Below are 19,935 nucleotides of genomic sequence, written 5' to 3' on the forward strand. Positions count from 1 at the left end.
CCTCCTCATCACCTCTGTTCCCTTCACCTACATGCCCAGTAAAGTCTGCTCCTTCTCCTCCATCTCACAATCCACTTTTGGAGCATAGGCACTGATGACATTTATCATCACCTTTTCAACCTCCAGCTTCACGTTCATCACCCTATCAGAAACTCTCTTCACCTCCACTACACTCTTACTGTACTCTTCCTTCAGAATCACCCCGACACCATTTCTCTTTCCATCCACACCATGATAGAACAGTTTAAACCCCCCTCCAATGTTCCTGGCCTTACTCTCTTTCCATTTGGTCTCCTGAACACACAACATATCTACCTTTCTCCTCTCCATCATATCAGCTACCTCTCTCCCTTTACCCGTCATAGTACCAACATTTAAAGTACCAATAATAACCTCCACTCTCCTACACTTCTCCTTTCCCTGCTGTCTCTGTAGACATCTTCCTCCTCTCTTTCTCTTCCTTAAGCCTGCATTGATACCTGCATTGTCTGTGGATAATATATTCTTATCGATTATAATTTCTGTTCAGAATATATATTAAATTCAATGCAAAAATTCAAGAAGCAGACTAGATTTTGTGTTTGGTTTAAGATAGAAACTAAACTCTTCAGTAAGTTTTTCCTAGGTAAAGTAGCAGATATGGAGGGATCAGAGTGTTTTGGAGTTTGGATGCTGTCATCCCCCCACTGTCACACGTTCACTAAGGTTTGTTGATGGTGCTGTTGTGGGCCGTCTCTTATCCCAGAGGTCTCTGTGTTAATTTTTGGCACTTCCTTTTAGTTATGCTGGTACAAAATATAGCTAGTCGTGCCAGAGTCCCTACTTGCACCCTTTTCACACTGTCATGTCTTTTTCTTTTATGTAACAAAAAGGATACTTAATAATCCTCTTTTTTTCTGTCTCCTCTCTACTTCAGATCCACCTGTTTCATCCTGACACCCTACATCTTGATGGAGTTTTCTGAGGATGGTTCCACATGAACAGCCTAAAGATCTACGAACTTACTGAGCAACTCAAGAACGAGTGTGAGCATGAGGTTGGATTTGGACTGTAATTAATATCAACAGTCTGCTGCAATGGCTCAGTTCTGCATTTAAGCACCTCAACAATGATGGAACAATAATGAAAGGACATTTCCTTTCTCATACTATCTCAGGAGATTTTCCTTGGCACTGTCGCCACTGGTCTTGCTCATTAGGAACTTGCTATGGATACAAACTAGAAATATAAATCCATATTTTATAAGCTTTTTATCTATGTTAAGCTGCTTTGTGACAATATTCACTGCGCTCTTCAAATACAATTGAATTGAATTAGGACCATTAGAGACGTTTTTAACTTCTGCCCAACGTAACTGCATGATCCCTGGAATTAGTGTTCTCAGCAACATACTACAATTACATGCATTCAACGGAATTGATTGATTGCAGTGGAGAAAAGCTGCATCGTATCATTAAGCAGGGATGTAGGCTGCAGAAGAGAGACGCTTATTTGGCTCGATTTATCAAACTGCAGAACCACAGCGTGGAAGATCTCGGCGTTTCCACTCAACTCAGCTCACTTACAAAGACCCACTGCGGCTGTTGCGCCGATCTCTGAACGTTTCCCCTACATCCAACCCCCCTCCCGATCACACACACACACACACACGTAACAGCATCACCGATACAATTTGATGAAGCCCACCAGAATGCCGGAGAGTGCACGCGCCGAGTGACCGCCCTCCCTCCCTCCCTCTTTCTCGCTCTCCATTCCCTCCATCCCTCCCTCCTTACCCTTCCTCCCTCACTCCCTCTGGACGCTGCGATGAATCTGGATCTAGCGAGATGCCACGACGGAGGCCCTAGATAAGGGTCTGGGCGAAGGCGTCGCGTCGCGTCCGCGCCGCCTGTGAAAGCCACGTGTCTACGTAATGGGATTCCAGTCTCTCATTTGGAGCCACACTCCCGCATCGTGCTCTGGCGCGCGGCTCCAACGCTGCGCAGCCACGTTTGCACCGGACTCGCCGCACTTTCGGAAACGGGCTCCCGGTGCTCGAGGGACAGTTTAATACAATCAAAAAAGGGGAAAGACACACACACACAAAAGATTGAAGTTTTGGAATTCTGGAATTCTGGGAATGTTTGATTAAAAAAAAACAAAGCAAAGGGAGGGGGGTGTTTAGACAAGGCAGAAACCCTGGCGATGTGCTTAGTTGGGGTTTCCCGTTGCAGTCCTCATGCGCGAAGGCACGCGCCCTCGCTTCCTGGCTTCCTGACGCCGCGCGGATCGGTATCCCACCCTTTACCACGGAGCGCCAAACTAATATGCGATGTTATTTTGCGCTGAAAGCCCTCGCGCCGCACCGTGATCAAGCCACACTCCCACCCCCGCGCGACCGATGCGATCGAAAAAGTCGACTCGGGTTACGGACACGCCGGGAAGGCTGCGACGCTGGTAAAGAGTCGGACTCGAGCGCGAGCGCCGTCCTAACGCCGTGGCACGCGCTACATCAGCACCCGGGGGAAGACGCAGACAAACCGGGGGATCACGCGGCGTTTTCTATGGTACAAGTAGCGTTCTCGTGCGCCAGAACGGATCCGGCAGGGCTATTATGCAAGCGCAAAGAGCACTTCCCTATGAGGGCGCATAGGCTGCTGTACTGCTCTTCGCCCAAATCAATGTGGTTTCTTTGGAACATTTTCAGCAAAGGATCGCATATGCTGCAGTGTCTTTGTGGCAAGAGTCTTAAGAAAAACAAGAACCCAAGTGGTAAGTGTGTGTGTGTGTGTGTGTATGTGTGTGTACTACCTACATCCTTACCATCCCCACCTCCTTCCCTTCTCCTCGTCCTCTTTATCATCACTCCCCCGGTTTTGACAGCTCGAGTGTGTGTTTCTCACAGTGATGAGTGTTTTAATACAGTTGCATTTCTGCGCAAGTGTGTGCGTGCGTGCGTGTGTGTTTGCATGTGTGTGTGTAAGGATAAGTTATTGCACAGCTCGCAGCCAAGCATTCAAAGGCGTAGCTCCCCAAAAAAAAATGCACCGAGCACTCCAATCTGATCATGCATAAAATCCGACAAAATGTGATTCTGATTTCTGCATCGGACAAGCAACTTTTACGCCACGGGATCAGCAGATCATTAGATCATCGACGCACCCCAGACTGAGATTGCGGCGCTTGTTGCTGTGTGCGCGCGCGCTTCTCTACTGTCCCCCCATGTCTCCAGACTGTCAGCGTGTAAACGGTTACCGCAGTACTAGTGCAAAGCTTTGTGGCTTAATCAGGTCTCAATCAGATGGATGGGATGGGATCCATGCCGCAAAAACGCACGCGAATCACGCCAAACTATTGCGAATGAACTACGAGGGTCTTCCCCCCACCCCCTTCCCAGGCCAGTTTATGACGTGAGCAACGACGGAAATAGCACATATTTATTATGCGCAATGGTCCAATAAATGCACAGGTTTACAAGCTCAAAACAAAAACAATCAAACACTAAAAACAAACAAACAAACCCTTAATTTATAGTACCCCAGACTTTGTCGTGGCTTCTATGAAACAACAAACCAGCTGGAGACTTGGTGGAAAATCTGTGCGCAAAACCGCATCCAAAGTAGATGAATGAAGATGTATGTCACAACATATTAATGATGTGATCTCTAATCGTGTTGAAGGCCACGCAATAAACCTCGAGTTATGATAGAACTTCATTTAGCTGAGAGTTGGAAGGGGACCTCATCTTCTGAGTCTGATGTTATAACCTTTTGGTCCGTTCACACACATTTATCCAATGGGCATGGAAGTCATATGGACTTATTACAAGGTGTGAACAGCGTCTAGATGTGATGTGGCACGCAGGCGGTCACGTCGTGTTTGTAGTGTAAACGGACGGCGATGCGTCCTGATGCGTCCAATCGAAACAGGTTGCCAGGTTCGCGATTTGCACGCCCTATGAACGCACGTTGTGCCGGTTGATGTGCGCTTTACAAATATTTGTTTCAGTTCCTGGCATATTTGGGATGATTCCTAAAATACGTCTTAATTATGAAAAATAAACACCCCGGTATTACCTTTTCACAATCACAGCGCTTTTGCAATTCTGCAATCATGCTCTTAGGACATGAAAGAGGAATCATTTACCAGTATGTTCAGTGCAATTAAGGAAATGTCAAATAGATCACCATACATACGGTATACACAATACCGACAATATTATATATTATATATTTGATATTTGATGATGTATTTAAGTTTATAGTGTATTGGTGTGCACTGTGGTCAAGTTGATCAGACCACCCATGTTTTGAATAGTTGTCATAGATGTCATATTACTATATAGAAGTAATATAGTAGTAATATAACATCTGAGGTGATCAGAGGACAGAGGACATTTTATTGCCAAATATAAACAGATTGCCAAATTGAAATATATATAAATATTCTCTATAGGTTGTCCAAGTTCAGATCCCTCAAGACCAATGTTATAGGGCCTGTGCACTGTGGTGAAGTTCATAAAACCACCCATGTTTTATATATATATATATATATATATATAGATAGATAGATAGATAGATAGATAGATAGATAGATAGATAGATAGATAGATAGATACATAGATACATACATAGATACATAGATACATAGATAGTCAAGTCAAGTCAAGTCAAGTTTATTTGTATAGCGCTTTTCACAACAGACATTGTCTCAAAGCAGCTTTACAGAAATCAACAGTCAAGGTGAATGGTGTGTATTTATCTCTGATGAGCAGCAGTGGTGACTGTGGCAAAGAAAAACTCCCTTAGATGTTATGAGGAAGAAACCTTGAGAGGAACCAGACTCAAAAGGGGAACCCATCCTCATTTGGGTGACATCAAGAGTTTGATCATAAATCTTTCAACAATACAGAACACTGAAGAGAGAGAACTAACATGAGCACTGGAGTGTAAGATTATAAGTAATGATCTTTCTGCAGTCTTATACAGTTTTTATGGTTATAGATAGATAGATAGATAGATAGATAGATAGATAGATAGATAGATAGATAGATAGATAGATAGATAGATAGATAGATAGAATCTGCACTTGCTCCATATACAATTCTATTGTATTTGACAATGTATTAGAGTTTATGTGCCTGTGCACTGTGGTCAAGTTCATAAGACCACCCATGTTTTGAATAGTTTATTATATCTGAGGTAATCAGAGGACTTGGCTGTTTAAACCAAAAATAGCGTCTTATTGCCAAATATCAACAGACTGTAAAATTAAAATATGTCCAAGATTAAATCAAGACTAATGTTACCAAGCCTGAACACCGACTAGTGGGTCAATCTTTATATAATCTATATTGAATCTGAGAGACTGAACTTTGAAGCTAATCTGATTTATTGCTCACTCTGCTACATATCCTAGCGTTTATTCACTCAAGTTGTATATCGGCAAATGATGCAGAAGCTGACAAGATACAAAAGTGACAGGATCTTTATAGGGTAACATTTGTTGTTTTTTCATATTATGCGTAATAGCTTTTGCTAAAAAAACAACCGTTTTTTCAAATAGTATTTAATGTGTATTTAGTAACTTGATTACATTTTCCCTTTCAGTGAGTTCAAAAGTTTATAACATTGTTTGGAATTGAAATTGGAATTAGAAAAATATATTACTTAGTAACCTTCATTAGCCACCCATAGATACTTTTACCATTTAAGTAATTTTAGTATTACTTTTTAAACCTGTGTGATTTTTCCCTCTTAGTATATCTTACCTTAAACACTCGGTTTAATTCAGGTGTGGAGGGGGCAGTGTAATTGTAGGTATGTGATAGACAATTACCTGGCATAAATATCATTTATACTTTTTATAAATATCATCTAACTGCAATTTAATTAAGGACCAACTGCCTAAACTTATAAATTATTAGACTTATTGCTAATTATAGTAGCATACAACCTCTGACTGGCACCTGTTTTTAGCTGGTGCTTCAAGTCCCTTACTAATTGAGCCTCATACCCACTTTTAACATTAAAAAATCAGTTTTAAAGTAGTTCTTCAAAACTGCAAAAAGTGACAGAAAGGTATTCCTAGAGTTTAGCATCTAAGTGTTCATAATTTATTTGGCAGCAATTTTTTTTACCTTTTTTTTGCAACCCTTTTTGACCTACTTTTTCTTCTTCTTGTTAACATTTTTTAATTATATGGTGATCACAATTCTAAAGGTTTTGCTGTGTAAAAAAAAACCCTGATTTCTAAAAATCATTTGCATAAGTTATTTTATTTTATTGTCAGATGTCTTAAGTTAAAGGATAATGCACATGTAAATTTTAGACCCAGAACAGAATTTCTATAACCTGAAAAGTATTTGAGTACTTATCGAGTATTTAGGTTAATAATATTAATAGCCACTTTGTGAAAATGTTGTCTAGTTTTATCATACACATGCCACTTAAGATGTCACAGATCATTGTGCAATCTCGGTAGATCATGTAAAGCCGAACATTAGTATCACTATGACAAACTAAACCAGATGGCATAATGGCTTTAAATCTACTCCATGAGACCTGAGTTTAGCTGTTTCAACTGCTAAATAGTCATAAAAAGCCTCTTCAATAATTGTAGGCAGAAGCATGATATAAAAAATCACAGCTTTATTAATATGAGACCCTTTGCAATATATTAAAAAAGTATCGATCAATATTTGCTTTCGCTTAACATTAGGGTTTTAAACAAATTTCATGGCTTATTAACCGAAATGATTTTCAATGTACGTTATGCATCACATGATATATCTAAATGCACTCTTACATCTTTTCTTTCTGAGTAATTCTTAATAATAGTGCTCTCTTACAAGCACTTAATCCATTTGTCTATTAAAAACTGCATTTTATGTGTTAAACCAATATTGTGAAGCTCTGAATATGTGGCCAGGCAAAGTAAAATACATTTAACAGTGTCTTTATTTTCAGTGCCATTAAGCCTCACACTGATATATAAACCCCTAGTAATAGAAGTATCCCAGTGGGATTCTTGGTTTTCATGTCTCCTGAAACAGCACCAACTAATCAAAAAAAGGTCTACATGAATATTTACATCATATACACTGCTGGCAAAAGCAAAAATGGGCTTTTATATATATATATGGTTTTAAAAGCCAATTATTTGTCAGAAAATTTGTAAGAATTAAAATCATGTACTACTGACACCTGACAAACATTTGCTTAGTTTTGTTTTTGGTACAGTTTGGTAAACAAATGGAAATATAGCACTGTCAGCACGGTGAGGATCACAGGTTGTACCTTCAGATTTCACTTTCACATTGTATGTTTTTAAAGATACTGGTTTGTTAATCAAGACTGAAGCTTATTATTGAATTGCAGTTGACAACCATAGCATTGAACCATGTTGTCATTATAGCATTTAGATTATACCATTTTGAAAGATTTAAGAAATAGTTTGTTGCTGTAAAATCCAGGCTGCCTTGTTATTATTCCCACTTTTAAATCAGGTTGAGGAAACACAGAGTGCTGCAATAGATAGAGCAAAGAAGTAAAACTTGTCTTAGAAAACTGACTTGTTAAAACCTAATATGAAATGAATTCAAGGCAATATTGATATGTCACTTAAAGATTTTAATTGCATTTATGAAATAATACATTTTTAAAATATGTTGACAGAGCCAAACTTTTGACTGCAAAAAAGGTGAAGCTTTTGTTGTTGAGGAATTTTTAGTTAGCAAGGGTGGTCAGAATCCTCTTAAAAGTAATCATAACAGTGAAGATAAACACATTTATTCTGACTGATCCCCCATTATCCTGTGATGAAACATTTATTATTGAATGATAGGTTTTAAAATTATATCATGTTAATAATATCCCTGAGAAATTTCACATACTTTATTCCTAATCATTTTATGATTGGGTTAAAAATTTCCAAAGGTTATGTTGGTCTACTGTGGTACACAGGGCTTAAAACTGTATCACAGATCACTGTGTCACCTTTCTCAAACCGTAGTCTTTTAAATATCCATATGTGTTTGTATTCAGATTCAAACCAGAAGTGTTTCTCGTGTGAATTCTGGTTTAGACAATTCCTCAGCCACAGCTAAATGTCCTAAATTCATAATTAGTCTGTAATGAAAATGTCCCTGGGACTGGTTTTGATTGCACCTGTTCATGATATTTTCAAATACGTTTAGTTAGATGTACTTTCCGTAAACAAGCCAGCCTTCTAATTTAAACCAGGGCAACCCTACCAAGCAGTTTCAAAGGATGCTGTAAATATTACATCAAGCATTGCTTCATGTTTATGTAATGCATGAATCAATCCCGATAGATGACGTTGATGTAATGCATGAACCAATCCTAAACCAGTTTCATCCAATCCTGATAGGCATATCTAATATTATATAAGTATAATTGCTTATGGCAGTTCATATACAGTGTATAATTGTGCTTTAGTGTCTTTCACTTTTTGCTCTTCAGTCCTGTAGTAGTCTTGCTTTGGGCTACTTCTTCAAATAAAGCACTGCAGTGTTCGGGTTATTTCAGACCTAGGATAAAAACTAGGCCTTATAGTGCTTGACCATGAAAATGTGGCCTTGTTGTGTCCTTCTCACAAAGTCTTGAGATTTTCCAATGAGTAATAAGAATGAAAATGATAAAAGTCGAGTAGAAGATCTTGCAGGCTCATCACATAATCCGCATCAGACTGTGTGGCACTATGACAATGCACTTGTCTTTAGAGTGCTTACACTCTACAATCACTTCAGTCATCAAGGTGCATTCAATAACCTCTGCTTTTTTGTTTTCCTTGAGAGTGAATATGGAGTGAAATTAGATACAACAGAACCTGAACCTAAATTTGTAATGTTAAAAAAAGATGCAAAGTTAAAGACAGTTATAATATAAATATTAGTAATGAATTTTACTATCTGAAATTCAGGCTTTGATAATGTAGCTGTGAAAAAGTCAGTCAAACATTTTCAAGAAGTGAAAAATCCAGGCAGAGTGATGTAGAGAAAAATTAATAAGAACAAACAATCCAGTCTCTAATCAAACTGATTTTCGACCATTCACAACACACCTCTGAGATAATGTTGGGCAGGATTTCATTTCTTAGTCCTATTTTATGTACTGGTGAATTGTGCCATGGTAGCACGTGGGGGTTTCCCCAGTTGTATGTACTACATTTTCCTGATTCAAAATGCAGTTGTCTGGTAATCCATACTGGTTAAAAAAAAATCTAGTTGATATCTAGCATTATGTAATGAAATCATTCTTCAGCCAGTGTGTGCATATGAATGAATGAATGAATGAATAATTGAATGAGTGTGTGTGTGTGTGTGTGTGTGTGTGTGTGTGTGTGTGTGTGTGTGTGTGTGTGTGAATGATTAACTTTTTTAATACTTTTTAAAATAAAGTCAGAACAAAAAAACGAAAGTAAGAAACAACCCCAAAAAACTTTCATTGAATTAGTGTTGCATTACGTTTCACATACTTTGTTGAAGTACTTTTTGATTTTACTGCTTAGTCACCTAGTCACTTTTTAAGCGTGGCATATCTTGTCTTGCCGGAATTTTCCTGCCATAACATTAAAATAATTGAATCACTTTGGCATGCAACACATGTACCACCTGCAAGTACACACCTTTATGGGTATTCCCTATTACTGTTTAAATATTTAAGTAGGATATTAATCCTGCCATACTGAAGAAAATGTGGAAAATTGCTTAAGGTGTTGGCTTTAGATTCTTTAAAATTTTTGTCCTAAATTTTCCAAATTTCACTTCAAACATGTATCTGTTGGATGTGCTAGATAAACCAGTCCTATCCATGGAGTTTTACCTCACAACTTACAGAAAAGCAAGATCTGCTGCTAACAACTTTGTGCCGGATATAACAGCACACCTCCAAAGATCTTGTGAAAATGAAAGTGCACCTTTATGAATTCTATGGTTTTACATATCAGGACAGAATTAAAATTTTGTGGTATTATCTGGTTTCAGAATTAGGTGAATACAACCTCAAATAAACAAACTTTCTTCCGGCTTCTCCCTTTAGGGGTCACCACAGCGGATCATCTGTATTCGTGATCCACATGTTCGATTTTGCACATGTTTTTACGCTGTATGCCCTTCCTAACACAACCCTCCCCATTTATCAGGGCTTGGGACCGGCACTTAGAGTGCACTGGCTTCTGCAACCCTAATGGCTGGGGTTGGTTCCCTGACCGGGAATCGAACCCGGACCGCGGTGAGAGCGTCGCATCCTAACCACTAGACCACCAGGGAACCCAAACTCAGATAAACAACAACGCTATATATATATATATATATATATATATATATATATATATATATATATATATATATATATATATATATATATATATATATCTTTTTCATGAGTAAAATCTAAGTATACTAAGAATCAGTTTTAGGAGAAGTAACTTGATGTAATTATGTTCTGTATGAATTTATCATTCAGTCACATCATTGTGTAGAAACTTTGGCTCACTCTTCTTTGCAATGTTGCTTTAGTTCATTAAAGTTTGCATGCATTTGTTTAAGCACCGGTCCTGCAAATCATTTTAGTCAGGTTGAGACTTTGGTTGGGCCATTGTAACACCTTGAGTCTGTTCTCTAGCAGCCAATCTATTGTAGATTAGCTGGTGTGCTTGGCATCATTGTCCTGTTGCATGACCCATTCTTGTACAAGCTTTAGCAGTCATACAGTAGCCTCACATTTGACTCTAGAATACTTTGATGCAAGCGAGCTCATGGTCAACCCAGTGACTGCATATTGTCCAGACAATGCAAAACAGGCCCAAATTATCATCCCTCCATCACCGTGTCTTTGGTTTCCACCAAACGTGTTGCTGTGCAATATTGCAATATGGAAGATATCCCCAGTAATAAAACTTTGAAGCCATCTAAAAATCTTTAGGACAGGACCTTGTAATGTTACACAATAACATTACAAGATGAAGAACTGACAGTTTTGCAGACAAACCATAATAATAAATGTAACTGTAAATTGATAAAATAATGTGTTCTCCTTCACTAAACTGAAAAAATGAATTGTTAGAAAATTACAGTGGTATAACAGGAATAAATACTTTTGGATACATTATATATATATATATATATATATATATATATATATATATATATATATATATATATATATATATGACTGCTATATAATATAATGTTCATCTTCATGTTTTTTATTTACTTAGTTACTAACAAGCACTTCTGTTGCATAACCTCAAAACACATGCCTTTATTATGAGATAACTCCTTTACCTTATCTAAATAAATACAAAATAATCTTGGTGTACTCTATCCACTTGAGAATTGGACTTGTTTGAATGAGTGGTGAAATGTCTAAGTTTAGACCACGCTACCTCATTTTAAAAGATGCAGGTCTTCAAAGAGTTACTCAATCCCTGTAATTTTTTGCTGTCAGGTTGATAAGCTTCACAAGTGAAAGTAGAGGGTGTCTGGGATTGAATTAAACCTGCATTTATTCATTTTCACAATTTGAAGCTGTTTAATACAACTCTGTGCCTTTACTCTGTCATGTCCCATGACAAAATTAAGTGCTTTAAATTATGCATAATAATTAGAAAAAAATATATTGGTAATAAATGGACATAACTTCTATTTGTATTATTCCTCAAAATAGATTTAACTAAGAAAAGTTCAGTCTGTGTTTGTGTTAGAAGATGATTATATCTTTCTTTGTGATAATTCTTTTATTGTATAATGCAATATTTTTTAATTCCTCACAATTGAATTTGATTTATAGAACCGGGACATTGGAAATAGACATTTATGCAACATTCCCATGACCAATTAATGCTGCATTGCAATGGTTTCATTTATTAGTTGAAAACATCTCAAATCTTTCACACTTTATTATTACAGAAGAACAAATGTCTATAGGCAACATGGTCTTAAAATAGAAAGGTTACTTCGCCACAAAGTTTGCAAGATTATCTGTAAAACCTTCAATTTTGTCTCATTGTTAGAGATCAGCAGTTGTCTGAGCAAGTAATAATAATGTGGATATTATCAGTTCCTCTGCGTCTACCTTATATATGTTACACAAAGGTATATTTATAGTCTTGATAAGTAGCAGGGAGGGGGAACTGACTAAAATGCACTAGGGAAAAAAGATCATTGGGTTACACAGACAAAGAGAGGACATCACTATGGACCTTGACAGAATAGTTCAAATAGCTGAAAAACAGATACGCAAGGTTTTTGGCAAGAAGGAACCAGGTATGTGATGTTAACCTTACATTGCCTTCTAAACAAAGGCATTAAAAAGTCCATGGAAACAGGAAGTGACATGCTGGCTGGTTCTTGATGTTCCTGTACTTACATTTTTTTTTACCCATCACTGTGGGACACCCATCAAGTAATCAACCAGCTGTTGTGTATTAACAGTTTGGTAGAAATTATTGACAAATAACAAAGTGTAGTCATTGAGTAGCTACTTAGAATACAAATACTGTAGGTAATTTTTCAAACTAACAATTTTTTTTTACTTTTTACTTTTTGGTGAATTTATTGAAATGGTTTTACAACACTGTGCTAAGTGTAATTCTCTTGTACTCCAGCCAACAAGAAGGCTGTATTTGACTTTCTATTAAAATATGTGTCTTTCAGAGTGGCTGGAAATACTGGGGACAAATGAGTTCTGGAGTATTATAGAAAGAGATTTAAAACTTGCTGGACTACTGTAGAATTTGGTTCTGACAAAACCATCACAACTGAAATTAAAAATAATAATAAATAATTTTATGCTAAAACACATGCTATTTTTTCCACTAATCTACAATCCATACCTCATTATGACATAGCAAAAAACATATCCGTGATTCGCAAACACAAAAAAAAAACCCGTTTATAGTTGATTTGTAGTCAATATATAGTTAAATATACTTAAAACTTTTTTTTTTTTTGCTATGAAAATGTCTCTCATAAGATATAAGATTGTCTGGTTCCTCTCAAGGTTTCTTCCTTATGCCATCTCGGGGAGTTTTTCCTCACCACAGTCACCACCTGCTTGCTCATCAGGGACAAACTTACACTTATAAAGAACATATTCACTTTTAATCACCACATTATCTGTGTAAAGCTGCTTTGAGACAATGTTCATTGTTAAAAGCGCTATACAAATAAAATTCAATTTAATTTAATTGAATAAGCTGTGCACAACATTTTTCGGAATCATCTTTTCAGCCGAAAGTGCATATCAGAGCAAAAACAAAGCCATGAAGTCAAAAACCTTTCAGAGTTTAGAAATAGGATTGTGTCTTGACACAGATCTGGGTGAGGATACAAAGTTTTGCTGCATTAAACGTTTCCATAAAGCCCTAATACTTCTTAAATGGAAGAACAACAAGAACTTCCAAAACCTGGCCACTTGGAGATATAAGAAACTTGTTGAAAGTCAAAAATAACTACAATAACCTGACAGAAGCTTCTACTCAGAAGCGAGGCTGATGAGCTTGCTCATTGGATTTTTTTAAATTACTAAACCTCAAAACTGATCTCAAATCTGTGTAGAAATTTTGTTAGCAAGAAAGCCTTGTAATGTTTTTTTCTTCAGATGCACCAGGTGTTAAGAAAATAAATAATACAGTACATTAGACGCAGTGATTCCCCCCAGTGCCAAGCACAGCTTTTTTTTTTATTAAATTACTTTCAACTTGCTTGACTTGTCTTGTCTACCATGTTCACTTTTCTAGCAACAGCAGGTGTCAGAACAAAATATCAACTGTGTTTAAAGAATATACATTCAAAGGTTCTCAGAGGGAAAACACTGCAGATCACACAATTCTGCACCAGATGATGAGTTGCTATATTGTGAAAATCAGATGTCAAGTCAGTGAGGTAGCACAGTGTCCTCAATGTATTTCAGGTGAAAGAGAACTTGTCTTTATGTATGATGTATTTAAATAAATAAGAATGACTAATAATGAAATCTGACTGGAAATATTTAAATGTATCAGTGCATGACATTTATGTTTATAGTAAATATTGCTTTAAATGTACATAGGTTTATTAAACTAAACAATGACTTTAAAGGATAGATGTTGGTGTAATTATTCAGCGAGGTGAAATCATAATTATAATTAAATCACCTTATTTTAATAATGTTAGCAATTAAATGGTAATTTTGTGTCCAGTAGGAGTAGTCTCATTAGTGTCTATTTCTGTTTAGTCTATGTGTGTTAGTGTGTTTGTGTGTATTTCAATAGTTTTATTGCTTAGACCATACAAAGGGCAGGTTGCCAATCCATTTATCACACATAATTGCACATAGAGGTTTATTTTTTCCTGCAGACTTGATTGTACCTGTCTATCACCTTTATTTAGTCCTGTTTGCAAATGCATGATCAGCTTTATCAAAATGATTGTATTTCATTGTGGGGTAGGCATCTTTTTAGCCTCTGGTGTTGTTTATATGAGGAAGCTGACCTAGTGAAAGTTGAGGATTGGAGCTATTATGTTTTTAGAAAATTAAATAAATGTTAGTTCTTTTCTTGAAGGTTGTTCAGTATGAACTGAGACTCCATTGAATCTTATAAATAATCTTTCCCAGCCGAGGTACTGAATTATGAATCAAGCACAACAGGGGACTGGCACAATGTTTCTTACTGTGAGTCAATTAATGACAAATTAACAGTGGCAAGCCACCAGGGCCAGAAAGGCCTCCTCTGCTGGCCTGAACTCTATCGCAATCACTGACTTACGTTTTAACAAATTTTATAGTGAAATGCTGTGAATATGTTCTGGATGCACTGTATGTATTTAATTATTCCAATAATTGATTTTACACATTTTCTAGCTTTTCCTAGAAGCAGTGCAACCAAGTGTAGGTTTAGGTTAGAGTTTCAGATTTTATCTATCACATCACATGTTGCCTAGGGTCAAAGGAATCTGCCATGAGCCTTCAGAGTCATGACTGCAGGTGCCTGTATCATAAAATCCAAGGCGGTTGCTTTAACCAATCAGATTTCAAGTTGGCCAATCTGAGGCCATCTAGCAGGTGCACAATAACATCAGCATTTTCATGACCTTTGACTGGATTGTCAGAGAGCACACTAGTCAGAGCTCGCAAACCACATGTGTTGCAAACTGCTCAAGCTCAAACATATTCATGTGTATTTACAAAGCTGTAATAACTGCACAATGGCTGACAGAGAAGAAATTGATTTTCCGTTTGTTTTCTTTCCTGTTGAACTTGCACAAAAACACACAATTTGCATAATTTAAAATTCTCAGTAATACTGTAATGCACAGAAGAGGATAATGTTAAAGCTTCTGCTAGAGATGATGTACGCAGTGCTGGTGTGGCTGCTTTAAAGGACATGTTGAATTGTGTTAATTGAGTTTCTTGCTTTAGCAATGACATTCATATTTACAGCATGAGATGCCTGTCTGTGATGCAGTGCTCATTGTTATACTGCATTTCTCTATAATATTGATGATTTTTTCTAGCTGTGGTGTCATAATGATTGTATTAAAAGTTCGATTGATTTAGGTAGGACACCACTAAATGCCTATGTGTGAAATGCACAGCTTGCCCTTGCAAATTACTAAACTCTAATAAGAAAACATTAACCAGAAAAACATTTTAATTCCAGTGAGACATTAGCAGCTGTGTGGGACATTGCTAGTGCAGTTACAATGGCATTTAATAAATGAGAAACAAATCATGAATTCACCTTTGAAAGATAACAATCACTGAGAAAGAGGTTTTATTTCAGGGATGTTCAATGTCAAACATTGATGAGAATTTCAATACAGAAGTAATGAAAACAACAAATATCTCTAGTTAGAGCAGAGAACTGAATTAGCCATTTATCCACTGTAGATGACAGTAAGCATCGATGGTGGTATTCATGTAAAAGCTTTGCAACATATATTGGCATCTTTAGGTAGTAATAAAAAAAGACTATTTCCTACTAGTGATATTATCAGCATGTGGTAAAATGATTATCTAGGTAGAATGAAACCAGATGGAAATAGACCAAGAAAACGAGGAAAATCAACACTAAATCTTTTGAAAATATACCATATCACCAAATGTGAATATTTGTCCATCAGAACTATAATTGTAAAGTTCCTGAAACGTTTGTCACATGGTTTTTTTTGTTTTGTTTACAGTATCATGAAGATTTCTTTTTTTAAGATTCCCAACTCGAGCCATGCTGTGATATTCTTTTTGGAGGGAAGTGGCATTTTCATAGCAATCATTTCAGTGAAAGCCAAACATGTTTTGTTAATGTGCTATTAGAGATCTTTGTATAATGTAGCTATTTTTCTTTGTATATTTGAGCATAAATTGGACTAAATTTGGACTGAATTAGCTAAGACACACAAAATTAACTGTAGTATTGAAAGCTCACAATTTTACTGAAATTTGTTGGAAATGGCCTTATAACCCTATAAACAGCAACAATTTTGACTCTGAAGTAATAGTTGATATAATCTCTTCTTGGCATGAGGTAGACACATCTGAGTGCCCCAGAACTGATAGAGGTTTAGCTTTTATAGTCGCTGTCATACTTCTGGATCAAATAATCTATACACTGCATTAGTAACACTATGCATATAGTTACACTATTAATGATTGGGGAAGTAGGAAGAGTGCACTTATTATTTCCCACCTGGTTTGTCTAATTTTTCATTTTATTTGTAATCTTTACTACATATTAAAATCTGTCTCCTAAGGATATTTGTTTGCTTATAGAATGGGATGATAACCACACAACTATTATAATACAGTGGAACCTCGGGTTACGAACGCCCCGGCATACGTATAATTCAGGTTACGAATCGCAGTTCATCAAAATTTTTGCCCCTGGTTACGAACAATATATCGGGATACGAACGTCGCTCACCAAAAAATCGCAGGCAAGTGGGTTGTTTTTGCTCTATTCACGCAGCTCGTCACATCAGTTAGCGTCCTGTGTCCCTAGCGAGAGCATCGTGTTACTTATCCGCTTGAACTTTTCCCGGCGGCAGCGTAACAACTCGTTAGTTGATGCTCGTGGAATGATGAGATGGACAACATTAGCCGATGCATAACCACTTTACTTGTTTTTATGAAGATAGATTAGCAGGGTTACAGTCTTTTCCGAAGTACAATACCCATAATGAATTTCACTCTGGACTTCAATACCAACTGATAGTAGCCTTAAAGAAACAGCTCTCATTTTCCTCTAATGCAACAATTGTCTCAGCGTCGTGTTAATAACACTGTCTTTAATATTCTATAATATAATATATAATAATATATAATAATATATAATAATATAATAAGATTCTCCTTCCAAACAATAACTCTCCTCCTCCCCTTCTACGAACGCCGCCTCCTGCAGCGAGTCTTCTCAAAGGAAAGTACCGGTAAAGATCTTTTCCTCTTTGTATGTTTTTATGTGGTATAATTTTAATATAACATGTTAAAAGTAAATAATATTAGTGAATATTGGCTTTATTTTTATTTAAGTAATATTTTTGGTTGTCCAGAACGAATTACCGAAGTTTCTGTTCATTATTATGGGGAAATTTGTATCGGGATACGAACTTTTCAGGTTACGAATAAAGTACCGGAACGAATTAAATTCGTAACCCGAGGTTCCACTGTACTTTTATATATAGGGATGTACTTTCTTTTTCTTTTAACTGTACATTTGTTCATTCAATGTCAGCTGAAGATTAAACTTTCATTATTAAACTTTCAATTTTAACATAAGTTATATATTTAAGTTGTTCAATTAAAGTTGTGCTCTAAGCATATTATTTAGTAACTACTATTAGGAAAGGTATGTAGTTATCAGAGTGAAAAGTGTGTGTGTCCCAACCAATAAGTTCAGAGAGTTTAAAGACTTTGACTCTTTGAGGCCTTTATACAATGCAAGATAGAATGTCCCAAAGTACACATACGGATATGCCTCTATTTACAGATCTGGAGGACAATCTGCAAATTCAAATCAAGGTCACTCATGCTGAAAATAGTGTACATGCCCCTCAGGTAGCCATAGCTTATCCATGCTGAGATACAACTGGTCCAACCGTGCTATAAAGGCAAATTGTGGTTATAATAATAGACAATTCATCCATTTGTATATGTGTTGGTTTTAGATTACAGATCTGTGAATTGTTTTGTCTTCTTCACTCAGAAAATGCTTAGACAAAATGTAGCATTGTCATTCCATACATCCATTGATCAATGTTTTTGTGGATGCAAGCTAATCTAATAGACGGTGACTGCTGGCCCAAACTAAGTGCTTATCTAAACTTGATACTTTATGGTAATTTTGCCTTTAGCATTTAGAAATCAAACACCAGTTTCAACATTCATAGGACCTCTAGCTAACCTCCAGGATGTGTACCTTATATTGCTTGGAATGCGTGTGATGTGGGATGTGCAAACACACTGCCTGTATGAGTGGGCTACGTTCTGGATGGTGTTCAGTTGTGCAGATCAATGTTAGCTGGCCACAAGCCAGTCAGCGTCCTGCTTCAACAACCCTTTAATAGAATAAGCATTGACAGTCATCCTGTGTCTCTGGCAGCATGCCAGAAAGAACTGTATTAGTGTCAGAGAGAGGAATATAAAGAAGGGGAGAGAGAGAGAGAGAGAGAGAGAGAGAGAGAGAGAGAGAACAGGAAAATAATTTGATTACCACCATGGCTAAAGTGGCATGACTACAAAGTCTACCATTGCAGATCATGTTTGATCACAGAGGAAAGTTCACGTAATATATTTTTGCATTTGTTTTTTAGTTTTAAGATAATTATGTTAATTAGATGAATATGTTAATTACAGTATTTAGCATATTGGTAACAGCTGAAGCAGTAATAAATCTAATCAAAAGTGCTTAGCTGGATGGTCTTGTCTTACATACTGCCTTACACCTAGTATATCATTCTGTCACTTCACTACATCATTTCTTCTGAATGTCTGCTCAGTGGGAATCAGATTTAATGCCAATTGTGGGCCTCATGTAATGATAGGATGTCTTTTTTGGCCTTTTAAGTTTAATTAAAACTTAACTACCTACGAGTTCCTTGAGGTGGAATAATAGGAGACTGCAGTGAAATGTCAAAAGCCAAAAGAAACCATTAATATCGATAAACGATAGCACAGGAATTTGTAATATACAAAAGATAACAAAAGACAATGAAGAGAAAAGAAATACAGAAGATGGATATACTGTATGCAATTTGTTAAATACTATGATATTGATTTCATGATGATTATTGTATTTAAAATCGTTTATACATTAGTGTTGCAACCCACCTATTAGAAGATAGACCTTTGAAGGATTCAGGATGCATAATGGCAGCTGTAGAAATGTCCCAGAGAGCATGTTATGCGATGTGTGAATGATGAATACGGTGATGGTGGGGTGGTGTAAGTAGAGGATTTTTAGGATAAAATTAATTGTCAAGTTGTTGCATTTAATGGCGTTATGTGTGTGTGTGTGTGTGTGTGTGTGTGTGTGTGTGTGTTGGGGGCATGGTTTTCACAAGAGGCACAGATTAGCTAAATTTTATTTCATATTATCTAAATGTTAAATGCTTTATTTAAAAAGTTAATGGAAGCAAAAAAAAAAAAAAAGTAAATCTAGTAAATGTATTAATGTTAATGGGCAATTAACAATGAACAATGTGGGACCATGAAACTGCAGACCAGTTTTTTACTTTTGCATAGCTGTGTGAGATGTTTTAGGAATGTGCTACATTTGTTAATACTACAACCCCAATTCAAAAAAAGTTGGGACACTGTGTAAAATGCAAATTAAAACAGAATGCAATGATGTGCAAATATCATAAACCAATAAAATAAGGTATTTCTGAATTTGATGCTTGCAACACATCTCAAAAAAGTTGTTGACATCGCCATGATTATCACTGTGTAGCAA

General features: G+C 36.6%; 1 protein-coding gene across 1 annotated transcript in view; it reads left to right on the forward strand.

The window, feature by feature from the left end:
* Positions 1-1,813: 1,813 nt before the first annotated feature.
* Positions 1,814-19,935, forward strand: part of LOC124378031 (fibroblast growth factor 14-like) — a 72,660-nt gene continuing 54,538 nt past the window's right edge. The window contains exon 1 of the mRNA XM_046837495.1: positions 1,814-2,751. Within this exon, the coding sequence (XP_046693451.1) occupies positions 2,307-2,751 (445 nt within the window). The 5' untranslated portion in view covers positions 1,814-2,306. The remainder of the gene's footprint in view (positions 2,752-19,935) is intronic.

Source organism: Silurus meridionalis, chromosome 24 (genome assembly GCF_014805685.1).
Source record: "Silurus meridionalis isolate SWU-2019-XX chromosome 24, ASM1480568v1, whole genome shotgun sequence".
Taxonomy (NCBI): domain Eukaryota; kingdom Metazoa; phylum Chordata; class Actinopteri; order Siluriformes; family Siluridae; genus Silurus; species Silurus meridionalis.